The sequence below is a fragment of the Leptopilina heterotoma genome, unplaced genomic scaffold (genome assembly GCF_015476425.1).
Source record: "Leptopilina heterotoma isolate Lh14 unplaced genomic scaffold, ASM1547642v1 Lhet_278, whole genome shotgun sequence".
Lineage (NCBI taxonomy): Eukaryota > Metazoa > Arthropoda > Insecta > Hymenoptera > Figitidae > Leptopilina > Leptopilina heterotoma.
The window spans coordinates 1808714-1834954 of record NW_025110986.1 but is presented as its reverse complement, the minus strand read 5'-3'; the positions used below and the strand labels follow the sequence as shown (position 1 = coordinate 1834954).

General features: G+C 29.9%; 1 protein-coding gene across 1 annotated transcript in view; it reads right to left on the bottom strand.

The window, feature by feature from the left end:
• Window positions 1–26241, bottom strand: part of LOC122504102 — a 215861-nt gene that overhangs the window by 32873 nt on the left and 156747 nt on the right. Inside the window, exon 17 of the mRNA XM_043614999.1 lies at window positions 12263–12473. Coding sequence (XP_043470934.1) covers window positions 12263–12473 — 211 coding nt within the window. The remainder of the gene's footprint in view (window positions 1–12262; window positions 12474–26241) is intronic.

Sequence of the window (26241 nt, the reverse complement as noted above, 5' to 3'; positions counted from 1 at the left end):
TCAGCTCAATTTATTAAATATTTAAAGAGAAATGTGGTAAAAAAAATTACCATTGAATGTCTAACAGTCACATCCCACATAGCACCATATTTTGCGGGAAACTAACCATGTTAGCTTCTATAGCTAACATGGTTAGCTTCCCGTTAGCTTCCCTTGGCCTATAAATGTCCTACGCTTTTTAGTTTTCCGTGTTAGCTTGCAGAAAGTTATCTAAGAAACTTTTCTGAAAACAAGTAGAGAAGAGTTCTTTAAAACTATCTCTGGTAAGTATCTGTAAGCATTAGAAGTTAGTTTCTAGTAAGCGTCATAAGGTAAGTAATATAATATAAATTGATATTATACAAATAATCATTTACGGAATTTCCGTAATTATCTATTTAATTTGCACTTAAACTTATTTAATATTTCAGTTTACTTATAGCTAAAAAAATAGTATTTATAAATTTAATAAAAATATAAAATAAAAAATATTTCTCTCTATAATTTATTTATTGCCGCGAACTGATTACTTATTTATTCCTCAATATCAAAATTATATTATTGAAGAATAATTTTGAAAATAAATTTGGAGGGACTGGGGGTAGAACCCGGGTTCACAACGCAGAAAGAAACAACCTAACCAACTAACCTAATCAACCATGTGTAGGGAAGAATATTTCGGATCCTTTTAAGCTTCAAGTGATCTCATTGGTTGGCGTCACTAATGGCGGGATAATTTAAAAAAGGATTCACAAAGATATTTGAATTTTCTCATTACAATAAATAATTTAATTTCTAATATTATTTATTAATTAAATCTTTAAAAAATAAGAATAAATAAATTATTAAAAATGAAAATATTAAATTAGAAAGTTAATAGATAAGCATTAAACTAAACTTTATTTTTTTCCTTACTTAATTTGACTTCACATCTATTCGCAATTTGAAGTTAGTTGTTTCTGTTTGCATTTTGTTCTCTAGTTTTTTTTATAATTAATTTATTATTCTTTTTAATATTTTAATATTTAAAATTAATGAAAATTCTAATGTATAATAAAATGCTTTCAATATTAGAAAAGCAATTAAACAAAATTTTTGTCAATTAAAAATATTCCTTATGCGTTATTTCTTACTTAATTCTATAATTTTTAACCTGCAATAATTTAATTTTTACAAAAAAATAAATCCAAAATTTTCAAAATAATTAAATTTTTTGCGAAAAATTAAAATAAAATCTTTTAAAAAAGTTTATTCTTACGCAAAATTTAATTAGAATAATATTTAAATTTTTATAAAGAGTTTTATCAAAATTTCTTATAATAATTTAATTCTTTTGTGAAATGTTATTAATTAATTATGAAACTAATTGAATTTCTGAGAAGAATAATTTTATTAAAATCTTTGAAAATCCTTATTAAATTCATTTGAATTTTTTTCAAATAATGGAGTTTCTTTAATAATTTCAATCGAAGATTTTGAAAGTAATTGAAAATTATGAACATTTTTATTTTGTTATTTGCATAATAATAGTAAATCATTCCGTGCATAACATTTGCTGATTTATTGATAACTTTTGCAAAATAAAATTTGTAAATACGTTAAGAATATTAAAATTTGAAAAAAGAATAGCAATTTTTATTAATGAATTATTTAATAATAGAAATAATTTATTCTTTAAATTATATTTATTTTACTATTTTTTTATATCATTTTTATGTTATTTATTCATTTGGAGAGTTTCGCTCGAACTGTCGATCAGTGCGGTCGTGTTTGTATATAGCTCTTCAAATTTATAATATTTGATACTTTTCAAATTTATAGTGATTCCTGTTATTTTATGATGTACTGTGTTTTTCTATCAATTTTTTATTACCCGATATAGTGAACTATTGTTTTTTGTGTTTTATATATGGAACAGTTGCAATTATCATTTCTGCAATTTTTCTAATTGTAATATAGAAAACAGTTATTTTTCATACTACGTGTTTCTGTGGTGAAAAATAATGATTAAACTATGCATCTCGTTTCAGTGCACCTTTTGAAGTGAATATATTTGTCCTATTTTTATGTGCATTCCCCTTTTGATGTGCATCTTTTCTTTTTTACCCATGTTTATCATTCCTGGCATCTTTGGAAAGGATTTTGATATAACGGTTTTACGTTCTGAGGTATTGTTATATTGCTAAGCATCTACATTGTCCACAATGGAGGAAGAGAGATGGAATCAATTGTTTACACAAATGAATGATGTCACTTCGTCCCAATCGGAACTTAAGAAAGGAATATCTACAATTAACAATGTTTTGGAAACGATGAACAGTAAATTCGACAAACTTGAAAATAGAATACAATCTGTGGAAAAAAATTCCGTTCATTCTGATAGATATCAAAGAGCAAAAAATATTGTTCTCTTCAACCTGGAAGATTCCGATGCAATTAACAACGAGTTTAATAAAAGTGATAAGTCAAATTTTCAATGCAATTGATCTCAATATCCCCGATCTGGCTATCGAAGATGCTTTCCGCCTCGGAAAAAATAAACCTAATCGACCGGTATTAATTAAGTTCATTGGTGCAAGATGGGTAAAACTGGCATTTAAGAAGGTGAAAGAGTTTAAAAACAATAAATTTTTTATAGCAAACGACCGCACCGCTGAAGAGAGAGAACAGCACAGACAGTTATTGCATAAAGTCCATGAAATGCAAGATAAGGGTATAAGAGCGAAAATAATTAAAAATAAGATTCAAATTCTGGAGGACTCTAAATTCGATTCTGTTTTAAATAATTCTCTGAAACCTTTTTCAAGAAGTCAAGACCTGGAATGAGACGGACTTGGTCAGACCCCTACTTTGTAATAACGATTTCAAATATATTCAGGCTCGAGCAACGAGAAACAACAAGTATGGGAGAGCGAAGGGAGGCCTTCTCATGATTTTCAACTTACGTTTGTATACAGCTACTGTAATATCAATTCTTAATAATCAAATATTTGTAAAATTTACAGTGATTTCGAATAATTTTTGTTTTATACTAGGTCTTATCTATATTGCTCCGGATGAATGTCTTGAATCTTTCTTAGATGATTTTAACTGTAATATTGACAAATTTTTTTCTGACTTTCCAAATACACCGTTAATTGTAGGCTGTGATTTTAATTCAAGAGTGGCTGATTTAAATCAACTGGATCATGACTCTTTTCAATTTTCTAATTCTGTTTTTAGTAAAAGAGTATCTCTCGATAAAATTTTAAATAGCAGGGCTAAATCTCTTGTTAATAATTTAGAACTAAATGATCTCATTTTACTTAATGGTCGTTGCTTGGGAGACGTCCCAGCTAATTTTACTTTCTTGGGTCCAAATGGCGCGAGCGTAATAGATCTGGCTTGGTGCTTGACGGGAGCCCTTCCTTTTATTCAGGGTTTACAAGTCCTTCAATTGGCCACTCTTTCAGATTCATTTAAGCAATCCGGGCTCTGTTGTTTACGCCGCATTTATCGACTTTAAAGGGGCCTTCCCATCTGTTTCTCACCAACTTTTATGGAATAAGCTATATTATCTTGGTCTTAGTTCTAAAATAATTAACATTAAGCGTGATTTTTATTCGAAGGCTTCCACTTGTATTAGAACGAATGACGGTTTTACTAAAAATGTTAATGTTACGTGAGGGGTATTGCAGGGAGAGGTTCTCAGCCCACTTGAGTTTTTGTTGTTCATTTCTGATATGGAGGATTTTTTTATTGAGCGCGATTGTAAAGGAATTTCGATTGACAGTTCTACTGAAGTTAATATGTTGGGTTATGCTGATGATTATGTGCTCCTGGCTGACTCACCGATTGAACTTAATAAAAAGCTTAGAGCTTTACATGATTACTGTGTCTTGAATCAGCTAGAAGTAAACATTAATAAAACAAAAATTGTAATTTTTACCAGGTCCGGTAACTCGAAGGCAAAAAGGTTTAAATTATTTAAATTTGGCGAGAGCTATGTGGAAGTGACAAATGAATATGTTTATTTAGGAGTTCCCTTTCATAACTCTTGCTCGTTTTTGCCAGCCGCTAAAAAATTTAGTAGTGCTGCTAATACAGCAGTAGGCTCGATCTTAAGAGCTATTTTCTCGGTCGGGGTAAGCTCATGGGAATCTTGTACCAGAGATGCCATTGGGCGGAGGAATTTCATCCCCACTCTTGCGCCATTTTACATTGACTTAAATGTAAAATGGTGCAAGAGTGGGGATGAAATTCCTCCGCCCAATGGCATCTCTGTCTTGTACTAACCTTTTTCAAAGTTGTGCACTGAGCACATTGTTTTACGGTTGCGAGGTGTGGGGAATAAATTTCGTAGAGCTTATCGAGAGGATTCAACTGCCCTTTTTTAAAAGATTATTGAACCTTCCTATCTGCACTCAGAATTACGCGGTAAGATTGGAAACAAAAAGTCTACACCTTGCTTATAAAATTTTCAAAATTAATCTATCCTGGATCAATAAAATTTACTTAATGAGTAGTTCTCGGTACCCCAAAATATGCTTTGAAAAATTATTAAAACTTGCGAAAAATAACCCAAGTAATAAATTCAATTGGATTACTCGACTAAAATCAGAATTTTTTGACCCGTGTGGCCTATCGAATCTGTGGGACAAAATGAGCCCGCAGGATTTTTACCTTGACCAGAAGATGGTTCTAGAAAAATTTGAGCACTTTATTAGATCGCGCGACATGGAGAGTCTTAGAAACTCTAAAAGCCTAGAGATTTATCCCCATATTTTTAATGAGACAAGGAGTCAAAACTACCTTTTTTTGAGTATGCCTATTTTTTATAAAAAAATTTTTGCTCAGTGCCGACTCCTGAATAAACATGTTTCTAGAATTGTTTTTAACAATGGAAAATTTGTATTCGACTCTGATGCATATTGTACTTTTTGTAACTTTGAGAAAGAAAGCTTATATCATATCCTTTCTGCCTGCCCGGCATGGAAACATTTATTTGAGGTAATATATAATTGCGAACTGAATAATCTTGAGCCAGTGGACAGGTGCCTAAATGTTTTGTCGTCCAGTAATAGGACATTAATTAAAGGAATTGTAAATACTCTTATTAAGGTCATGTCTAGTCGTTTTTTAAATGTACATTTCGTCTTGTGTCTTATATTATTGGTTTTTCTATTTTTATGTACTTATATGAATTTAAATGTATTTATTTTTTGATAAGTGTATTTTCGCGTAAACTCCCTTGTAATCACGTAAATGTGTTAATAACAAGTGTAAATAAATAAATATTCATTTGAAATGTTTTTATTTAAAGAATCGATTTAAAAAAATATATAATTTAAACAATAAATTATTTCTATTACAGGATTGCCAGAGGCAAGGGAAATCACGGAAAAGTCAGAGATTTTTATTAAAGTACTGGAAATAATTAAATTTTGGATAAGTTACAAACGATTGCAGAAATTCAATTATTTTTAAAAGTAATGAAATTCTTCGCAGAAATTCAATTATATTCAAAAATTAAAAAAAATTCTTCTTAAAATTCAATTATCTTTAAAAATAATACAATTCAATGATTTTCAATAACTAATATTTTAATAAAATTTTTCAAAAGAATTCAAATATTTATAAAAAAATAATCATAAAATTCTAAGCAAACATTAAATTATTTTCATAAATAATAAAAATTTCACAGGAGTTCAACTATTTACAAAATTTTTTTTAAATTTCTTCGCAATAATTCAGTTATTTTCATAAATAATATTTTTTTAAAAAAATTCAATTATTTTCATGAATAATAAAACTCATCATAGATTTCAATTTTTTAATACAATTTTAATTGAATTTCTCGAAAAAATTAATTATTCTTGAAAATTTTATTAAAATTCCTCAAAAAAATTCAATTTTGTTGATAAAATTCTTTATGATAATTTAATTTCGAGAAACATTTATTTAGTAATTAAATTATTTATTTTTATATTTAAATAATTGAATTCTTGTAGAATTTTTCAATAAAAATTGATTTAAAAATGAATATCAGTTAAAATATTAGATATAATTGAATATTAAATGCATTATGGCATGAATTTTTAAAAATAATTTATAATTGAATTCTTTTGAAGAATTTTAATCAAATTTTTGAAAATAATTACATTTTTCGAAGAATTTACTTAAAATTGTATAAAAAATAATTGAAATCATGTGAAGAATTTTATTTATTTAATCAAAGTAATTGAATTCTTGCAATGAATTATTTCAAATTTTTGTTTAAATAATTGAAATAATGTAAAGAATCTTACCTATTATTTATGAAAATAATTGAATTCCTGCAATGAATTTTATTACATTTTTTTTAATAATTGCATTCTTTTGAGAACTTTTATTAAAATAGTAGATTTTGAAAATATTTGAATTTCAACGAAGAATTTCATTATATTCGTGAAATGTAATTAAATTCTTGCAACAAAATTTTTGAAGATAATTTCATTTTTCGAGAAATTTATTAAAAATTGTTTTAAAAATAATTGAAATCCTGTGAAAAATTTTATTATTTATGAAAATAATTGAATTCGTGCAACGAATTTTATTATACCTAATGTTTGTAAATAATTTAACTTTTTCGAAATATTCTATATTCCGAGTCGAAGACTCGGAGTGATTGATATCTCTATGTTTTATAATAATATTCTTATATAAGTTGTTGAATTTTAAAAATGTTTGAATTTGAATGTTTGAAGAATTTTAATTTCTATGGGAAAATAATAATTAAATGTTTATTTAAAAATTTAGTTATTGATGTTTGCGATAATTTTACAATTTAAGAAATTCGTAAGTAAATGTAATAGAATATTTTTTTTATCTAATAATTTTTTAAGTAAATTAATTTTTTGTGGCAACCCTGTAATATTAAATAATTCATTAATAAAAATTGCTATTCTTTTTTCAAATTTTAATATTCTTAACGTATTTACAAATTTTATTTTGCAAAAGTTATCAATAAATCAGCAAATGTTATGCACGGAATGATTTACTATTATTATGCAAATAACAAAATAAAAATGTTCATAATTTTCAATTACTTTCAAAATCTTCGATTGAAATTATTAAAGAAACTCCATTATTTGAAAAAAATTCAAATGAATTTAATTAGGATTTTCAAAGATTTTAATAAAATTATTCTTCTCAGAAATTCAATTAGTTTCATAATTAATTAATAACATTTCACAAAAGAATTAAATTATTATAAGAAATTTTGATAAAACTCTTTATAAAAATTTAAATATTATTCTAATTAAATTTTGCGTAAGAATAAACTTTTTTAAAAGATTTTATTTTAATTTTTCGCAAAAAATTTAATTATTTTGAAAATTTTGGATTTATTTTTTTGTAAAAATTAAATTATTGCAGGTTAAAAATTATAGAATTAAGTAAGAAATAACGCATAAGGAATATTTTTAATTGACAAAAATTTTGTTTAATTGCTTTTCTAATATTGAAAGCATTTTATTATACATTAGAATTTTCATTAATTTTAAATATTAAAATATTAAAAAGAATAATAAATTAATTATAAAAAAAACTAGAGAACAAAATGCAAACAGAAACAACTAACTTCAAATTGCGAATAGATGTGAAGTCAAATTAAGTAAGGAAAAAAATAAAGTTTAGTTTAATGCTTATCTATTAACTTTCTAATTTAATATTTTCATTTTTAATAATTTATTTATTCTTATTTTTTAAAGATTCAATTAATAAATAATATTAGAAATTAAATTATTTATTGTAATGAGAAAATTCAAATATCTTTGTGAATCCTTTTTTAAATTATCCCGCCATTAGTGACGCCAACCAATGAGATCACTTGAAGCTTAAAAGGATCCGAAATATTCTTCCCTACACATGGTTGATTAGGTTAGTTGGTTAGGTTGTTTCTTTCTGCGTTGTGAACCCGGGTTCTACCCCCAGTCCCTCCAAATTTATTTTCAAAATTATTCTTCAATAATATAATATTGATATTGAGGAATAAATAAGTAATCAGTTCGCGGCAATAAATAAATTATAGAGAGAAATATTTTTTATTTTATATTTTTATTAAATTTATAAATACTATTTTTTTAGCAATAAGTAAACTGAAATATTAAATAAGTTTAAGTGCAAATTAAATAGATAATTACGGAAATTCCGTAAATGATTATTTGTATAATATCAATTTATATTATATTACTTACCTTATGACGCTTACTAGAAACTAACTTCTAATGCTTACAGATACTTACCAGAGATAGTTTTAAAGAACTCTTCTCTACTTGTTTTCAGAAAAGTTTCTTAGATAACTTTCTGCAAGCTAACACGGAAAACTAAAAAGCGTAGGACATTTATAGGCCAAGGGAAGCTAACGGGAAGCTAACCATGTTAGCTATAGAAGCTAACATGGTTAGTTTCCCGCAAAATATGGTGCTATGTGGGATGTGACTGTTAGCAAATCCGTTAAGGAGTTTAGTCTATACGTTTGTCTAACTGTCAAGAAATCCAATTATTTCAAAAAATATTTAATGTATTGAAACCTGAAATATATTATCGAGATTTTAAACCAATTAATAATATTCCAAAATATTTTGCAAATCCGTTTAGAAATTTAGTTTTCTTTGCTTTAATTCTATAAGATTTTAACCAAATTAATATATGAATTGAAATAAGAGAAATCTTCTTAAGACAGAAATATTTTTTTCAGTGTAGGCTCTACATTTGTCAAAATTTAAAAATAATCGAATTGTTTTCGGAAAAATCTAAATATTTCAAAAAATACGAAATGTTTTAAAATTGCCTGAAATATATATCGAGATTTTAAACCAATTAATAATATTCCAAAATATTTACAAATCCGTTCAGAAGTTTAGTTTTCTTTGCTTCAGTTCTATAAAAGTATCCAAAATATTGAATAACCTTATCATAATTCTTTCTTTTATCATTCTTTATCCATCAAAAAAATTGAGCAAAATCAGTGAAGATTTACTCGAGTTATTCGATTTTATCGATAAACAGTTGATATTTACAAAAATAAATTTCTAATTCGTTAAAAAAATTTACAAAAAAAGTAAGAATCCGACAGTAGTCGGCCACTTAAGGCAATCTTTTTAATTAACAATGTTTTAAAAGTGCCATTTCATATTTTTTTTCGAATTCTTTTATGTAATGTTGTTCCTTACGATCACACAAAACTATTAAAACAATCATGTTTATAAAAAATAAATTTTTATTCGTTAACAAAATTAGTAAATAAACAAGTAAGATTCTGACAGTGATCGGCCACTTAAAAAAGCTTTCAAAAACCGTACAAAATTTTTTTTTCAATTACAAAAGCTTAGATTTGTTTATAATCACCTTAGAAATGATTATCAACAAACAAAATATTTTTATTTCATACGGTTTTATAGCTATTCAAAATTGAAAAGTGGCCGACTACTGTCTGGTTTACCCTATACACGGTTTTTAATTTTTACTTAGCGGCAATTCTCTACCACGAATCTTGATATAATTTTCTAAATAGTTTTTTATTAGGGGAGAGTCTCCAGTTGTGAGACAGTCAATTTTTTTAACATGCAATATTAAAAAGCCGATTGGCTTATATAAAAACATTTCTTTTTATATGAGCCAACTTTTTCGTGTACGCCGAAGCGGATATATAAACTGTTTTTGTTAAATACCAACACTGTGTGTGATAATCGACTAAAAAGCGTTTTTTCAATAAATGCAAAGTACTTTTTTTCCAAGTTAATTAATTAGAAAAGGTAAATGTAATGCATTTTCTTTTAGTGTTTTCCTTATATTTTGTGATGCAATATTGCATTGTTCCAATCTACGGTTGAAAATAATTTAATTTTCCTTTTTCAAAATAGTGCCAATTTCTGGGTGTGAGACACAGCATATCACCAGTTGTGAGACGGTGTCAACACCCATCTGGGCAGCATAAAAAATACGACTTTGCAAGCATGTCAAGTGGAAAAAAGTCAATTGATTCAGAAGAAATCAATTTTAATGCTCTTGTTGAAGCTCATAAATTGTGTTTATTTGATAGTCATATTTTGTCAAATAAATATTATTATTTAGTATATACACTGAGAGAAAAGAAGGTACACTGCTGTTCATTTGGAGGTTGTGTATCGCAATTCAAATTTGGATCAACCTCCAAATGAACAGCAGTGTACCTTCTTTTCTCTCAGTGTAATAATATATATTATTAATATATTTAATTATTTCCACTAAACATAACGTTTTATGTCAAACTTATTAAATTTTAGCAATTTTTAATGAGTGTCTCACAACTGGAGACATTTTTTTTTGACAAAAGCGATGTGCTAGGAAAATGTATCGTAACATTTTTTGAGTTCATCGAAATACTACACTTTCTTTTAATAAAAGTTGCGTATTTCTGTTACCTTTCGAACGGTGTATTTTATTTACAATTTCGTTTACCCGTTTACAATTTACGGGTCAAAAATAAAACCCGTCTCACAACTGAAGGCTCTCCCCTATTTTTAAAATTCTTTTACGTATAGAAATGGAAAAAAATTCATTTCTTTAACCCTTTAACGCCCAAATGTGCTGATTTTTAACTTCGGTTTCAAGCTTATAATATTAAAAGAAAAAAATTATTAAAAATTCTACAAGGACATGTCCATATGTTTTTGGGGTCGCTCTTTCGAATGGCATGGTCAAAATTTCCAAAAAGTGACGTTTAACCCTTATTATTTTCAAAAATACTCAAAAAATATAAAATTTTGGGAAGTATTTTTTTAAATCCAATTTTAGTTGTGATACCGATACAATTTTCCAAAGTTCTTGAAATCGCTTGAAATCTGTTACTTGAGGATTTTCGAGGTCGCTGATTACGAATCTGAAGTCAGATTTTAAAAATTCAAAATGGCGAATTCAATATGGCGGACAATAAAATTAAAAATGCATAGTATTCGCTTGAAATTTGATACTCGGGTGTTTTCGGGGTCGCTGATTACGAACCTGAAATTAGATTTAAAAAATTTAAAATGGCGGATCCAATATGGCAGACTAAAAATTAAAAATGCATCGCCTTCGTTTAAAATTTGTAACTTGGGGGTTTTCGGGGTCGCTGATTACAAATCTGAAGTCAGATTTAAAAAATTCAAAATTTCGGATCCAATATGGCGGACGACAATATTAAAACTTCATGTATTGGCTTCAAATTTGTTACTCGGAGGTTTTCGGAGTCGCTGATTACGAATTTGAAGTCAGATTTAAAAAATTCAAATTGGCAGATTCAATATGGCGGACCACAAAATTAAAAATGCATCGTATTAACTGCTCATGCCCTGTTAAATATTCTAACATACGATAACGTCTTTGTAGCCAATAGGATAAAGTTTTAATTTTATCATCCAGCTATATTGAATCCGTCATTTTGAATTCTTAAAATCTGATTTCAGATTCGTAATCAGCGACCCCGAAAACCCCCAAGTAACAAATTTGAAGCGAATACTATGCATTTTTAATTTTATTGTCCGCCATATTGTATCCACCATTTTGAATTTTTTAAATCTGACTTCAGATTCGTAATCAGTCACTTTTTTGACCATGCCATTCGAAAAAGCGACCCTAAAAACGTAGGGATATGTCCTTGTAGAATTTTAAATAATTTTGTTCTTTCAATATTATGAGCTTGAAACTGAAGTTAAAAATCAGCACATTTGGGCGTTAAAGGGTTAATACAAATTGAGATTTATTTGAATCTAACACTGCTTTGTTTTGATGCAAATAAATTGAGTATTTGGACTATATTTAAAGCAATTAAAAGTATATTAGTCTGAATTAACATAATAAATTATGAAGAATAATTGCATATTTGATACAAATAAGTATTTAGTTATTTTAAAAACAATATTTTATTGATGCAAATAAATATTTATTTGAATTAAAAACCATGCATTATTGAATCAAGTAATTTTCCTATAACTGATTTAAAGTAATATTTATTAGATCCAATTATTTGACTCAAATAATTCGAATTTGCTACAAATAACTATATATTTGATACTATAAATTAAAATATTTATATCCAGTAAATATTTACTTAGCACAAATAAATAAAAACAAAGAAATAAATAAAAACAAATAAGTTTAATTACAACCGAACGAGCGTTAGCGAGTGAGGTATATGTAGCTAGTGAAATATTAAAATGTGAGAGAAATTTTTTGTGTGCAGTTACTAATAGACATTAATCATATTATAATTATAGTGAATAGTAGGAGGAAGAAAACTGACTTTTTTCCACTCTCAGGATCATCACTTGTCTGAGGTATGTATGGTCGAATTTTCCTAATAATAACAATTCCCCCAGTAATGGTAGCTAATGTGTCGGCAGTTTTCACTGGATCCGGATGTTCTTCAGGCATTACAAAATACACAATGCGATCACCCATCTCAGTTCCTCTGAACACTCGTATTTGCGTCTGACTTGAAAGATGTGGTACACCTAAAGGATGCCAAAAGCTTTTTTTCAATTTCACACGTCTTATTAATATACTCTCTTGTTGTCACATAAAAAGCTTTTTATATAGAATTTATTTCTCTCGTATTTCTTTCTTCTTTTTTATTGCAGAGAAACATTTTTTAATTTTATTTAGTTTAGTGTAGTATAACAATGTTATTCAACCCTCCATAGCAAGGATTATTCAATTATGTACATATTTCTGGAATATTCAGTCATTTTTCAGGAATATCCAGTCATTTTCCTGAAAAATTTCTAGAATATTCAATCAATTTCCTTGAATATTTCTGAAATTGGAATATTAAATCATATTCCTAGAATATTCCATTAGAATGTTCATTGAAACATTAGGAATATCCCACACAAACATTTTAGAAATATTAAAATGTTAGACCATTGCCATACTTCTTTGTCAATAGTGTAGGAATATTCCCACAGATTGTGATGAGATTGCAATGAAAATTGTAAAACTATTTTTCTAGGGAATATTATTAGTATTATTGCTGATGCACTAATCAATTTTTACGATACTTAAATAAATTATTAAATTATTTTATACTGAAAAATTTGTAAACTCAAAAGTAACATTCCATTGGAATATTCCTAAAATAAGCAGTGAAATAATTTTACTGCTATTAAGTAATAGAATATACCTACATTATTCCAATGGAACATTCTAAAGATTGGACATTCAATATTTCTTTCGAATGGTTGAAATATTCTCAAGGTTTAAAAAAAATTCTAAAGAAATACCTATTATGGGGTTATTCACATATCACGTGATAGATATTTTAGGTATTTTAGACCCCCTCCTGTGTGATACTTTTTCTATAGTTTAGTATAGGAAATTTTTTAAACCTTCTGTACCTTCTGTACTAAAAACTATTCTAAAAAATATATAAAACATCATATGGTGTAGATTTTTCAAGAAAATTTAATAAAAAAAATACGTTTGAATTTTAAAACTTATTTTTCTGTTAAAAAGATTGTTCCAAATTTTTTGAATTTTTTTGGTCCAAGTTTGATGGCCTGCATTTTCTAAGAAAAAATTACACGTTAATGCCTATAAGTAATTCTTATAGTGCAGTTTATAGTTTGTGTTCATTATTTTAGAAGTTATTCAAATTTTTGTAAAACATTGAAAATAACGATTTTTCAAAAATATCTAAATAAATTATTGGCCAAACGACTTCTGAAATATCTTGTTCTTTTCCAAATTTTATCATCTTTCAGAAAACGAACAGAAAAGAATTTTAGTTTCAATAAATTTTATGTTTTAAAACATTTTTCAATCGCCTGAAAATGGGTGGTCTCTTAATTTTCACCGGTAGTGTAATCTGTTAATGGAATTTTCCAATATTAATATTCTAAATTTAAAAAATTCTTATGTGTGACCTGGTCTATGAAAAATTAAAAAGACCTAACGTGCGGAAACCAGTTTACGAGAAAACAGCAGTTAAAATTTAAACTTAGAAAAACCCTGGTATCTTTTTTAAATATTAATATTTTTTAATCAAGTTTGGCTTATTTTCTTCAGTGTAGATCACAGTATCAAAATAAAAAACGTAGAAGTAATAAAAAAAAGTTTTCATAACGCAATCATAAAAATGGCGTTATTTGTCTCTCCGTAGGCCAATGTAAAGTTATTCTTTTTAGTACGTAGTTACGAAAATACTGCGAATGACAGTTCAGTTCAAAAAAGAGCTTTGTTTGTGCTTGTTCGAGTATTTTTGTAACGCTCGAGTAGTTGCAATTCCGTCCAGAAGAGGCGTGATTATGTTTTCGTTCAGTTAACTACATTTACCGTGTCTTACAGCAGCAACTCAGTATCTATCAAATACTGAGAGTTTCTAACCTCCTTTTCGTGATCACTCGTGTGAAAAATTCTGTTTTTATTCTTTAATGATATTATTTTTATTAATACGTCGAAGTACACGACTAGGTTTCGGGGGGCTTCGCCCCCCGACGCGTCCGGTGGCTTGGGGTATTATAAAATGCGATTCTTTGAAATGTCGAATATTATTATTATTCTTTTGAGTTGGTTTTTTTGTAGTCGGGGGGCTTCGCCCCCCGAACCCCCCCGCGCGATCAGCTAGTAAGTACGCTTGACAGTGGTTCTGTGTTCCGAATCTTATGTTTGCGTTTCTCAACATTCTTTTCAGTTATATATGTTTTTCAGTGTCAACGCCTTTTTATGATTTTGTTATGAAAAGTATCGTGCGCAACACGTGTGGCGGCATTTTGGAACTCGCGCTTCTTTTTCGTAACTCGTCTCCGGTGAGGGCGCCTTCGGCGCCCTCACCTACGACTCGTTACGAAAACTTAGCGCTCGTTCCAAAAAGGCCGCTAGTTCACACTTGTTACGCAATGTACTATTTTTTAATCATTTTTCTTATGAATTAATAACAAAATCCCCAAACATCGAAAAAATAATCTAAGTTTTCCAAATAGCAACAATTAGTATAAATAAGTCATACATGTTTGTAAGGGTTTTCGAGGCTGCTGATTACGAATATGATGTGTTTCAGAATTTCTCAAACGGACCACTTTAAAAAATAGTATATTAAGCAACAAGGGTATAAAGGCAGCCATTTGTTTACGGTGATTTTTGTGACACGAGTGGAGGTCGAGGGCGCCCCGAGACCTCCACTCGTGTCACAAAAATCATCGTAAACAAATTGGCTGCCTTTATTCCCGTGTTTCTTATAATATTTTTTATTCCTAATGCACAAAAGTGGCGATTTCAGATAGCAGACGACAGGGAGTAAAAGTCATTCACTTGTTCGACTTATATAAAAATGGCGGCCGTTTTCTCCCATTGGCAAAAATAACGCATGGGATCAGCTGTTATGTTTGCCTCTTGGGAGAAAATGGACGCCATTTTCATATGGTCGAACAAATGAGTGACTTTACTCCCTGTCGTCAGCTATCTAAAAGCGCCATTTTTATGCATGTGGGATAAAAAATAATTTTTTATCCCACATGGGCAAGAAAATCAGCTGTTTCCATGCATTTTTCTTGTCCATGGGAGAAAACGGCCGCCATTTTTATACAAGTCTCAAGTCCAACGCACAATACGTTCGCGAAAGTCGTTCGCGAACGAGATGCATCACAGGCGCGAAGTGACGCCGAGTTCAGGCTTTATAAAGATTGGCCGAGCATTGGTCAACATGGATTGAGCATGAGTGAATCAGCGAGAGCAAGAATGATCGAAGCTTTAATGTAACACCCGATTCCAGACTGCAGCGCGAGCCTTGATTCAGCATTGGCACCAATGCTCAATCAATGCTGCGGACGCCTAATGAAGGACTGAAACAAGACTGCTTCCACTGTTCCCAAATTTACTCGTTTCTCACGTTTATTCAATATAATGTGAATATATAAATTATTAATAATAATAATAAATATTGAAGGAAGTGAATTTATCATTCGGTCATTAAATATTACATTTGAAGAAGTTAACAATTTTCCCGAATAAATCTACACAAATAAATTAAATATCTTAAATAAATCTCGATAAGCTCATGGGCTTCAATGTATCGACAGCACAGCTGCCCTAATACAGAAACCTGCTTAATTTGAAAAATATTTTCGAAATTAATTAATAATTTCAAAAGCTCAGTGGTCAGAGCAGTCTACCGACAATAGAAAGGTCGTTGGATCGTATCCCACCATGCTACCGTTTTTTTCTGAGTTCTTTGATAATTTTGAAATTATTAATTAATTTCGAAAATATTTTTCAAATTAAGCAGGTTTCTGTATTAGGGCAGCTGTGCTGTCGATACATTGAAGCCCATGAGCTTATCGAGATTTATTTAAGATATTTAATTTATTTGTGTAGATTGATTCGGGAAAATTGTTAACTTCTTCAAATTTAATAATAAATATTATTGTTATTATTTTAATTCATGTATGTGTTTATATACATTTAATGACAATAAGTTATTATTTGTAATAATTATATTATTTTCATATAAATAAGAATATATTACTAACAATAAATATCATTTGAATAGTAATTTAAAAAAAATAATTTTAGTAAAAAAAGACAATTTTTCTGTTAATCGTTACATTTTTTTCTTGGTTTTTAACAGACTTTTAACATTATTTATAAACATGTTACCATTTTTTATTCACAACACAACACACAATTTTATTATTTTATATAAACGCTTATAACAAAGAATGAAAAATATTCGCTCGCAGGTGGGATCGAAACTCACGTACCCAGTGCGTTAGGACGCATACCGGAAGTTCTCAACGCACGCATTTAAACCGCTCGGCCACAGAAGGCTGGAAGGCTTCTCGCCTAATCTACTATATCAATGCCAGTGCCGTCACTCAACATGGGATACCAATGTTCGTCCCATACTCGTTTCAAGTCTCAGTAATCTTGTTACAATATTCAGTTCCTTTATTGTCGTGTGCACTGTACAATATTAAATATAAATATTAATAAATTATTTAATATTAAAATATTTTTTCTGATAATTTTATAAGTTAAATTATATATATTTTTTTTCTCGCACAGTGTCAAATTATTATTTTCAAAGTTCAAGAGTTTCGTTTATCTGAAAAATTTTCAGTGAAAAAAATGTTCATTAGGTAGTAATAAATATTTATGCCTAGTAGTTTTACACTAGGTTTAACTGTTTACTGAATATTATCAAAAATATATTTTTCGTCAAACGCGCGCGACAAAACACAAATAACCTTGAAGTTGAGTCTCCAATGTGAGAGAAGGTGCGCATCGATGTTCATAGCTATAGATATACCACATCATACTTTAGTATACCTATAGCTATGAACATCGATGCGCACCTTGTCTTATTGGAGACTCAACTTGAGACGTTGCGATTGTCGTGCTCCCACCATCCCATCTACTCAATGCTTTCCCCTCATGACGTCACAGGCGGGGAGTGCATTGAGTAGATGGGATGGTGGGAGCACGACAATCGCAACGTCTCAAGGTTATTTGTGTTTAGTCGCGCGCGTTTGACGAAAAATATATTTTTGATAATATTCAGTAAACAGTTAAACCTAGTGTAAACTACTAGGCATAAATATTTATTACTACCTAATGAACATTTTTTTCACTGAAAATTTTTCAGATAAACGAAACTCTTGAACTTTGAAAATAATAATTTGACACTGTGCGAGAAAAAAAATAATATATAATTTAACTTTATTTATATGAATCTTATATAATTAATATAAATATTATACACTAAATAAATATTAATATTTATTTACCAATTGATATCTTAATAACAGTAATAATAATAATAATACTTATTATATTATTTAATAATAACACAGGCACACAAAAAAATAAAAAAGTCGAAACCCAGAGGTCACACCCCCCTATCCCCATGTTTTTGGGGTCGCTGAAACCGAATATGACCATGAAAAATTTTTTTCATCGGCCATTTTCCCGCTACCACCCCCTTACACCTGCTCCCGGGGGTTGAAATTTCAGTTTAAAAAAAGTGGAGTAGGGTGTCTATTCCTATGTTTTTTTGGTCGCTAAAACCAAAAAAGACTACCAAAAACAAATTCTTCCCTCCCTTAACCCCCTACAACCCCCTTAACATCCGAAAGGTGGGGGGTCGAAATTCGAATTTCACGAAAAGTCGATTACGGTGTCTAAACCTACGTTTTTTGGGTCGCTGAAACCAAAAAAGACTACCAAAATCAAATCCTTTCCTCCCCCGACCCCCTACAACCCCCTGCAAAAATTTTTTTCAAATAAAACGAACCGATTTTTGGGAAATTTAAAATTAAATATTAATTATCAAAAATTATTGCAGGGGGTTGTAGGGGGTCGAGGGTGGAAAGGACTTGATTTTGGTAGTCTTTTTTGGTTTCAGCGACCCAAAAAACGTAGGTCTAGACACCGTAATCGACTTTTCGTGAAAATTCGAATTTCGACCCCCCACCTTTCGGATGTTAAGAGGGTTGTAGGGGGTTAAGGGAGTGAAGAATTTGTTTTTGGTAGTCTTTTTTGGTTTTAGCGACCCAAAAAACATAGGAATAGACACCCTACTCCACTTTTTTTAAACTGAAATATCAACCCCCGGGAGCAGGTGTAAGGGGGTGGTAGCGGGAAAATGACCGATGAAAAAAAATTTTCATGGTCATATTCAGTTTCAGCGACCCCAAAAACATGGAGATAGGGGGGTGTGACCTCTGGGTTTTAACTTTTTTATTTTTTTGTGTGCCTGTGTAATTAATAATAAGAATAATAATTTTTAAATAGTATAAAAAATTACTAAAAACTGTCAGAAATAATATTTTAATATTAAATAATTAAGCTCCCGCGTCCAATAACTCGATCTGCGCTTGAACTGAAAAATTCAAGCCAGTCAAGTCGTCAGAAAATGGAAAAAAATAAAAGTCGGAATTTTTATTTTTAAAACATACTACCGTATAGAGCATAAAAATGCGCTACTTTTTTGTCTTTGAAATTTTTTTGTAGGACTTTTATTTTTAATAATAATGGACAAAAACTGAATTTTTTTTATTCTTCAATTTCATTGAATTTCAAAACATAAATCGACTTTTCTCAAACAAATCTTAATGAAATTAATTAAAAATTGATATACTTACTTATCAGGGTCTACCGAAGACAATGAAATGATTGAAACATTAAAAAATGTTTATTGCAAAATTATTTGTTAATATAAATACAGACCTGTCGATAAATACGTTTGCTCAACTTTGACGAGAAAAAGTGTGCGGTAAACTTTCGAGGTGACACAACTTCCAGTTAGACATTTGTTTATTAACATGTAAAGAAGTTTTTTGGAAATTTATATTTAAATCGGATGAAAAATAAAGAAGATACATAATGTTTAAAAAAATATGCGTCGTGCGGCGTTTTGACATTTTGACGCAAGAGGAGACAACTATTGGAAACTATTGCTATTTTCTGTTGATTTATTTAAAAATAAGTTTATTCATGTATTATATTTAAAATAAAAAGAATTCTATACATTTATAATATGATAGGCAGTAAAAGATTTATTTAGATTTACAACGACAGGAAGAAAAATAGGAAAATGTTAAACAAATGCGCGATACATAAAATTGCCACCAGAGGGCAGCACCTAATGGGCACATCTAATTTTTTCATTTTACTTCCTGACGTCGTGTATTATATTGGATTTTCAATTCCTTGTGCACAAATGAAAGAACAAAATTTCAGTATAACTAGTATTTTTCCCTATTTTGCAATAATTGTCCAAATTAGGAGAAAAATCCTTTTGAAATTTCGTTTACGTTCAAGCAGCCATTTTTAAAAGGCGACCACTGTTTGAAATTGGGCAACACCGTTAATGTAAACAAAGCAGGTCCTTGTATTTTCACAGTTTACTTTATTACTGCTGTTAAGTTTTTCAATAAACTACGTGTTTTAAAATTACAAATTAATAGTAAAGTAATAATAAAAAATTTAATAATAGAGTAGAACGGGGCGAGGCAGCCAACACGACACATTTTAGATTGCTAGGCAGTTATTTAAATAGGTTTTTTCAATTGAAATATCGCGTTAGAAAGCCTGCCTTCTTGGCTAAAAAATTGCTATAGAACATTTTGAGGTAGGTTGCACTTAAAAATTTCTACGAACGTTTCCCAAAAGACTACGTTTTTGGCTTATTTGAAAAATGTGGGGTGAGACGGCCAACTGCTTTAATAATAAATAAACATAACTTAAAGTTTAAATTAATGAAGTTTAACAAGATAGTTGTTCATAATTTACTTTTATTTTGTTAGTAAACTTTAAAAATTTACATTTCAATAATATTATAACAAACTAACATTAATTAAATTTAATTTAAAATTTAAAGAAAATATAAATTTTTTATTCTCAAATAAAATAGTTCATAAAATTAAATATGAACTTTAAAACTTATTGAAGTAGTAAAAAAGAAAAAACATTTAGAAAAACTAATAGAATCTATCTACTTATTGTTTTTTGGGACGGCCGCGGCCAACACTTTTCTTTTTAGCACTTTCAATATCCAAACCTGAACTTTTTGCCGCTTCCTTAAGTTGCTTATCAACTTTTGCTTTTTTGGTTTGTTCTGCTAATATTTTTCTTGTTACAGCAGCAGCTTTGGAAGCTGCTTTCTTTGCTTTTTTCTCACTGAGGGCTTGCTGCTCTGCGCGCAATGGTGCCATTTCTTGTGAATCGGTGAAAATCGCAGATTTACGTTTGCGGCCACGTTTTGTCTGTTTGCGCGGTGAAGCCTTTATGTACGGATGAATTTCTTTTAGAGTTTTATCCAAATCAACTGTTTCATTGACATCGGAAACAGCTGACATCCGTTCTTGCTCCATGTCAGAATCCGCAGAAGTGGATGCCCGATTAACAGTGTTTTCGCGATCAGTTATATCCGATGGTAAGAAATCGATGTCCGTGAACACATTTTCGTTCAATGGCCAAATTCCAGACACGGCGAAGCCCACTTTTAATGTTGGAAACAGACGCACCCGATTCGATAGGTTTCGCAGAAATCCGTGGGATGTCATAGATCGTGATAGTCTTTCCAGCATTTTGCGGCAATCGCATCCAAGTGTCGCACGCGGCATGAAAGTAGCGCTTAATGGGACCAAACACGGATCTGTCAAGTGGCTGCAGTTTATTCATAGTGTGTGGTGGAAAAGAAAGGACGACAATTCCATTTTCTTTACAAAAATCTAAATTGGAAATCGACAGATGCGATTCGTGATTGTCCAATAATAGTAAAACTGGTACTTTTTTCGTCGAATGTGCGTACTTGACAAAGTGATTCAAGAATTTAAAAAATTGTTCGCTTTTCATCCAACCGGATGGATTTGCCGCACCATCTGCGTCTAAGCCTGACAAAAAATGTTCTTGAAATTTCGCCCGTGGAAAAACGTAAAAAGGTGGTGCTACCATGCCACGTGCTGAACATGCGAGAGTGAGCGTCACTAGAGTTCCTCTTTCGCCTGATGAAATGCCACCTACACTTCTTGCACCACGTGGAGCTACGACAGAAACAGGTTTTCGTACTGTGGTTAGTGCTGACTCGTCAACATTCCAAATGTTTTGCGGTTGTATTTTAAATAGCTGAATGACGTCTTTCAATTTTCCGAAAAATTCCTTGACATTATGACGATTAAATGCAGTCGCCCTGCCGAGACTAGTTGCCATTGGTTTCCGCAGTGAAAGATCTGGATGACGAAGCATAAATCCATTAAGCCAATCCGTGGTAGCGCACTTTGATTTTTTCTATGATTTCGGAACAGATTTGATCAATTTTTTCTTTGTTAAAGTTACTGAAAACTCGTAAGCAAGTTTACGAACCGCAGGATAAGACAAACCGTGATACATTGCCACTGAGCGCAATAAATATCTTTTCAGCGATGCTTCCTGTTCTGCACTGAAAATCTAGAAATAAAAGCAAAAATATTTAAGTAATAAGAAAAAACACTCGAGAAAACAAAAGAAGGCATCATTAGTTTACATGTTTATATGCATGAGGATTTTCAGGAGTTTTACTCTTTAATCGACAGCGTAAAGCTCCTCGTGAAACGCCAAATTTCATAGCTGCGCTGTTAATACTATTGCCTTTTTTCACGGCATCGAGTGCCGCCGACATTCCCGTTTCATTTAATTTTTCAGTTTTTCGAACATAAGTGCGCACCATAATACTTAGAGAAAGGTAGATTATGCATTTTGAGTCCCTCTAATTATGCGCTTAAATTGTGCACAATTATGCGGAATTATGCGCTTAAATTGTGCACAATTATGCGGAATTATGCGACTAAAAAGATGAATTCTGCGTTAATTATGCGATAAAATGAGCATGATTATGCAGAATTATGCAATTAAAAAGAATTCTGATTCAATTATGCGCTAAAAAATGTTCATTTTACAAAATTATGTTGCATTTAAAAAAAATTTTTGATTTGGAACAGTTACTGGTTATTTTATGAAACCAATTTCCCGAAAGGCCCTATCCCGAATGTCTAAAATCCCAAATACCTTTTTCCCGAATCTAATTTCCCAAAGATTTATGTACCCATAATTTTTTTTTGTTTTTTATTAAAAATGGTATATGTGCGACTCCAAGTAAGAATTTAGTTTTTTTGGAGTAAGTAAACCAATTGCAATAAAATTCAGGAATTTTAATCTACACATAAAAAGAAATGTTTCCACCATACTTAATTCAGAAAAAAATGAAAAAATTGTTTATATTATGTTTATACATATTTTTATAAACAAAACAGGTATTAAATAATAATTAAATAACTCTTGAACGACCAAACGAAATTGAATGAGGCAAACACTAAACAAATCTTTGCTGTGGTTTCTTTGAGATTCCGAAAAAAATTTTAACAACGGAAACATCTTTATACAAAATTTTGTATAAAAGTATTCGGGATTTTAGATATTTAATAAATTAGACATTCAGACACGGCCTTTCGGGAAAATGACCGGAAACGATGTTACTCATCATATATATAGTACTTACTGATTTTTAAAATTTAAGATTTATTTAATTTTTCAATAACATTTAACATGTTAGTTAATAGTTTAAAAACTTATTTATTTTATTATTTAATTAAAAAAAATATTTTAAAAATAAAGAAACTAAAAAAAAAATTTCATGGTTTTTAGTAAAAAAAAGCACTATTTTGAAAATTTTGAGTCTATTCTGCGATCATTATGCAAAAAGAGTACAATTATGCAGTGAGTAAAAAATTATGCAATATTATGCGCTCTAGAAACATGTTGTAAAAGGTTTAAAACATGAATTAACATAATATTATAATGTTTCTACTTGATTTTAAAAAATTATGCAATTATGCAATCGCATAATCTACCATTCTCTAATAATACTGAAACACAAAAAAACAAAAAAATTATTGTTGGCTGCCTCGCCCCATGTTTTCGTTGGCCGTCTAACCCCACGAGTACTTTTTTTAAAAAACATTCACAGGACCAGTAATATTAAAAATATAGCGATTCCATTTACACCATCGTCTTCAGCACTAAATTCTGCATTAAAAAACACTTACCTGAATTTTATTCATACACCTCAATTAACGAAAATCAGACAAATAACTCTTTAAAAAGATACATCCAAAAGTCTGTTTTTGTAAATGATGCTGTCACTTCTAAGCTGGTGCAGTAATAACGCCCATCTGTTAGCAACTGAATTGAACTACTATAAGCACTCTACATTATCGACGGCGCGCGATTTCAAAAAGCGACGCAGAAATAAGAAGCAATTGGCTGCCTCGCCCCGTTCTACTCTATTAAAATATAAAGTCTAGAAATTGTACAATTGTATAGTATAGTTAGTTATAGTATAAATTAATAACAATTCTAAAGTATAGAATTGTTTTTATTTTAAATATAATACATGAATAAACTTATTTTTAAATAAATCAACAGAAAACAGCAATAGTTTTCAATAGTTTTCTCCTCTTGCGTCAAAATGTCAAAACGCCGCACTACGCATATTTTTTTAAACATTATGTATCTTCTTTATTTTTCATCCGATTTAAATAAAAATTCCCAAAAAACTTCTTCACATGTTAATAAACAAATGTCTCACTGGAAGTTGTGTCAACTCGAAAGTTCACTGTACACTTTTTCTCGTCAAAGTTGAGAAAACGTATTTACCGACAGGTCTGTATTTATATTAACAAATAATTTTGCAATAAATATTTTTTAATGTTTCAATCATTTCATTGTCTTCGGTAGACCCTGATAAGTAAGTATATCAATTTTTAATTAATTTCATTAAGATTTGTTTGAGAAAAGTCGATTTATGTTTTGAAATTCCATGAAATTGAAGAATAAAAAAAATTCAGTTTTTGTCCATTATTATTAAAAATAAAAGTCCTACAAAAAAATTTCAAAGACAAAAAGTTTGGGCATTTTTATGCTCTATACGGTAGTATGTTTTAAAATTAAAAATTCCTACTTTTATTTTTTCCATTTTCTGACGGCTTGACTGGCTTGAATTTTTCAGTTCAAGCGCAGATCGAGTTATTGGACGCGGGAGCTCAATTTATAAATATTTATATCGAATATTGGTAGGTACATACGGTAATAAATAAACTATCAAGATTGATTCAAGGTTGAATAAAGACGGGATGTTGAAGCTCCACTCACGAAGATTGACCGAGTGTTAAATCGAGCATGGGACGAACATTGGTGTTCCATGCTGAACCAATAATTAGTGACAATGATATAAAGACTGCTTCAACTTTGGGTTACCCACGCTGGGCGTTCAAGACTCAGTCAAGTTTCAACCCATCGTCAGCACTGGTCTTCCGCGCCTGGGATGAGATAGACAAGGACACAAATATATCTTTGTCCTTTTCTAACTCATGTTTTACGTTCGCGAACGACTTTCGCGAACCTATTGTGCTGAGGCCTGAACAAGTGAATGACTTTTACTCCCTGTCGTCTGCTATCTGAAATCGACACTTTTGGGCATTAGGAATAAAAAATATCGTAAGTAACACGAGAATAAAGGCAGCCATTTCTTTACGATGATTTTTGTGACAAAAGTGGAGGTCTCAGGGCGCCTACTGCGCCCTCTAAAATAATTTATTACTCCTCATAGAGTAAAAGAAGAGCTTGTAAATTTTAGAACAAAAAAATTATTTTGTTAATGTTATTAAGATAGTACACTTGTGTTCATCGATGTCTTCTCTCAGGGAAGGCACAAATTTGACGAGTTTTACCCACTTTCTATATTCTTTATAGTGCGTGTCAATAATGTCAACAGAATTCTGCTTTTCCATTGGCTGATTTTTTAGGCAGTATAGAAGGTAGGCAAACTTCGTGAAATTAGTGCCTTCTCTGGTAGAAGGCATCGATAAGCACGAGTGTACATCGGTTAATCGACTTTTTATATATTGTTTTGGAATTTTAACTATACATTCTTTATAGAGTTATCCTTCTATTTGTAAAGTTTGAAAAATTTTGCCTGTAGGAAAAAAAATAATTTTTCTTCATACCTCGGTCGAAAGTACGTACTTCCCTCTGCGATTTCGCAGCAGAAAGTCAAGCATTTGTGCTTTGGTTGATTTCATGGGGGTGACACTCGTGCTTTTGCTGGTTTAAGGGGCTTGTATACCTCCTCCGTTCTCAGTATATTCAGAAACGTCCAGCGTTTTGATTGGCTATGCTCATAGAGAATTTCCAAAACATTAAATTTTTTGGAAATTCTCTATGAGCATAGCCAATCAAAACGCTGGACGTTTCTGATATACTTAGAACGGAGGAGGTATACAAGCCCCTTTAGAAAGGTGTCATGAAAGTCGTTATTCACCACTAGGGCGGCGCCACCTATGCATTGGCCTCACATTATTCAAAAAGTTCAAAAATGCATGCAATAAAAGATGAAATTTTTTTGTTTATATTTAAAAATATTCTTTTTAGTCATTCTTCATAAATAATTGTTTTAATTGCTTTTAATATTGCATTCATGAATAGTTAGCTTTTTTTAAATTAAGAAATTTTACCGAGTTTGTTAAAGAAAACATCATTCTAGCTAATTGAAAATAAATTTCTCGATATTTTTATATTTAGAAAAATTCAGAATATATATGTAATAATAATTGAAATTAAATTTAATTACTTTTAGTATTTTATTAAACATATAATAATAAAAAGGATAGGAGAAAAAAAATAGAATATAAAATTCAAGTAATCAAATTTTTTAATAGGAAAAACACATTTTCATAAAATTTCTCGAACTTT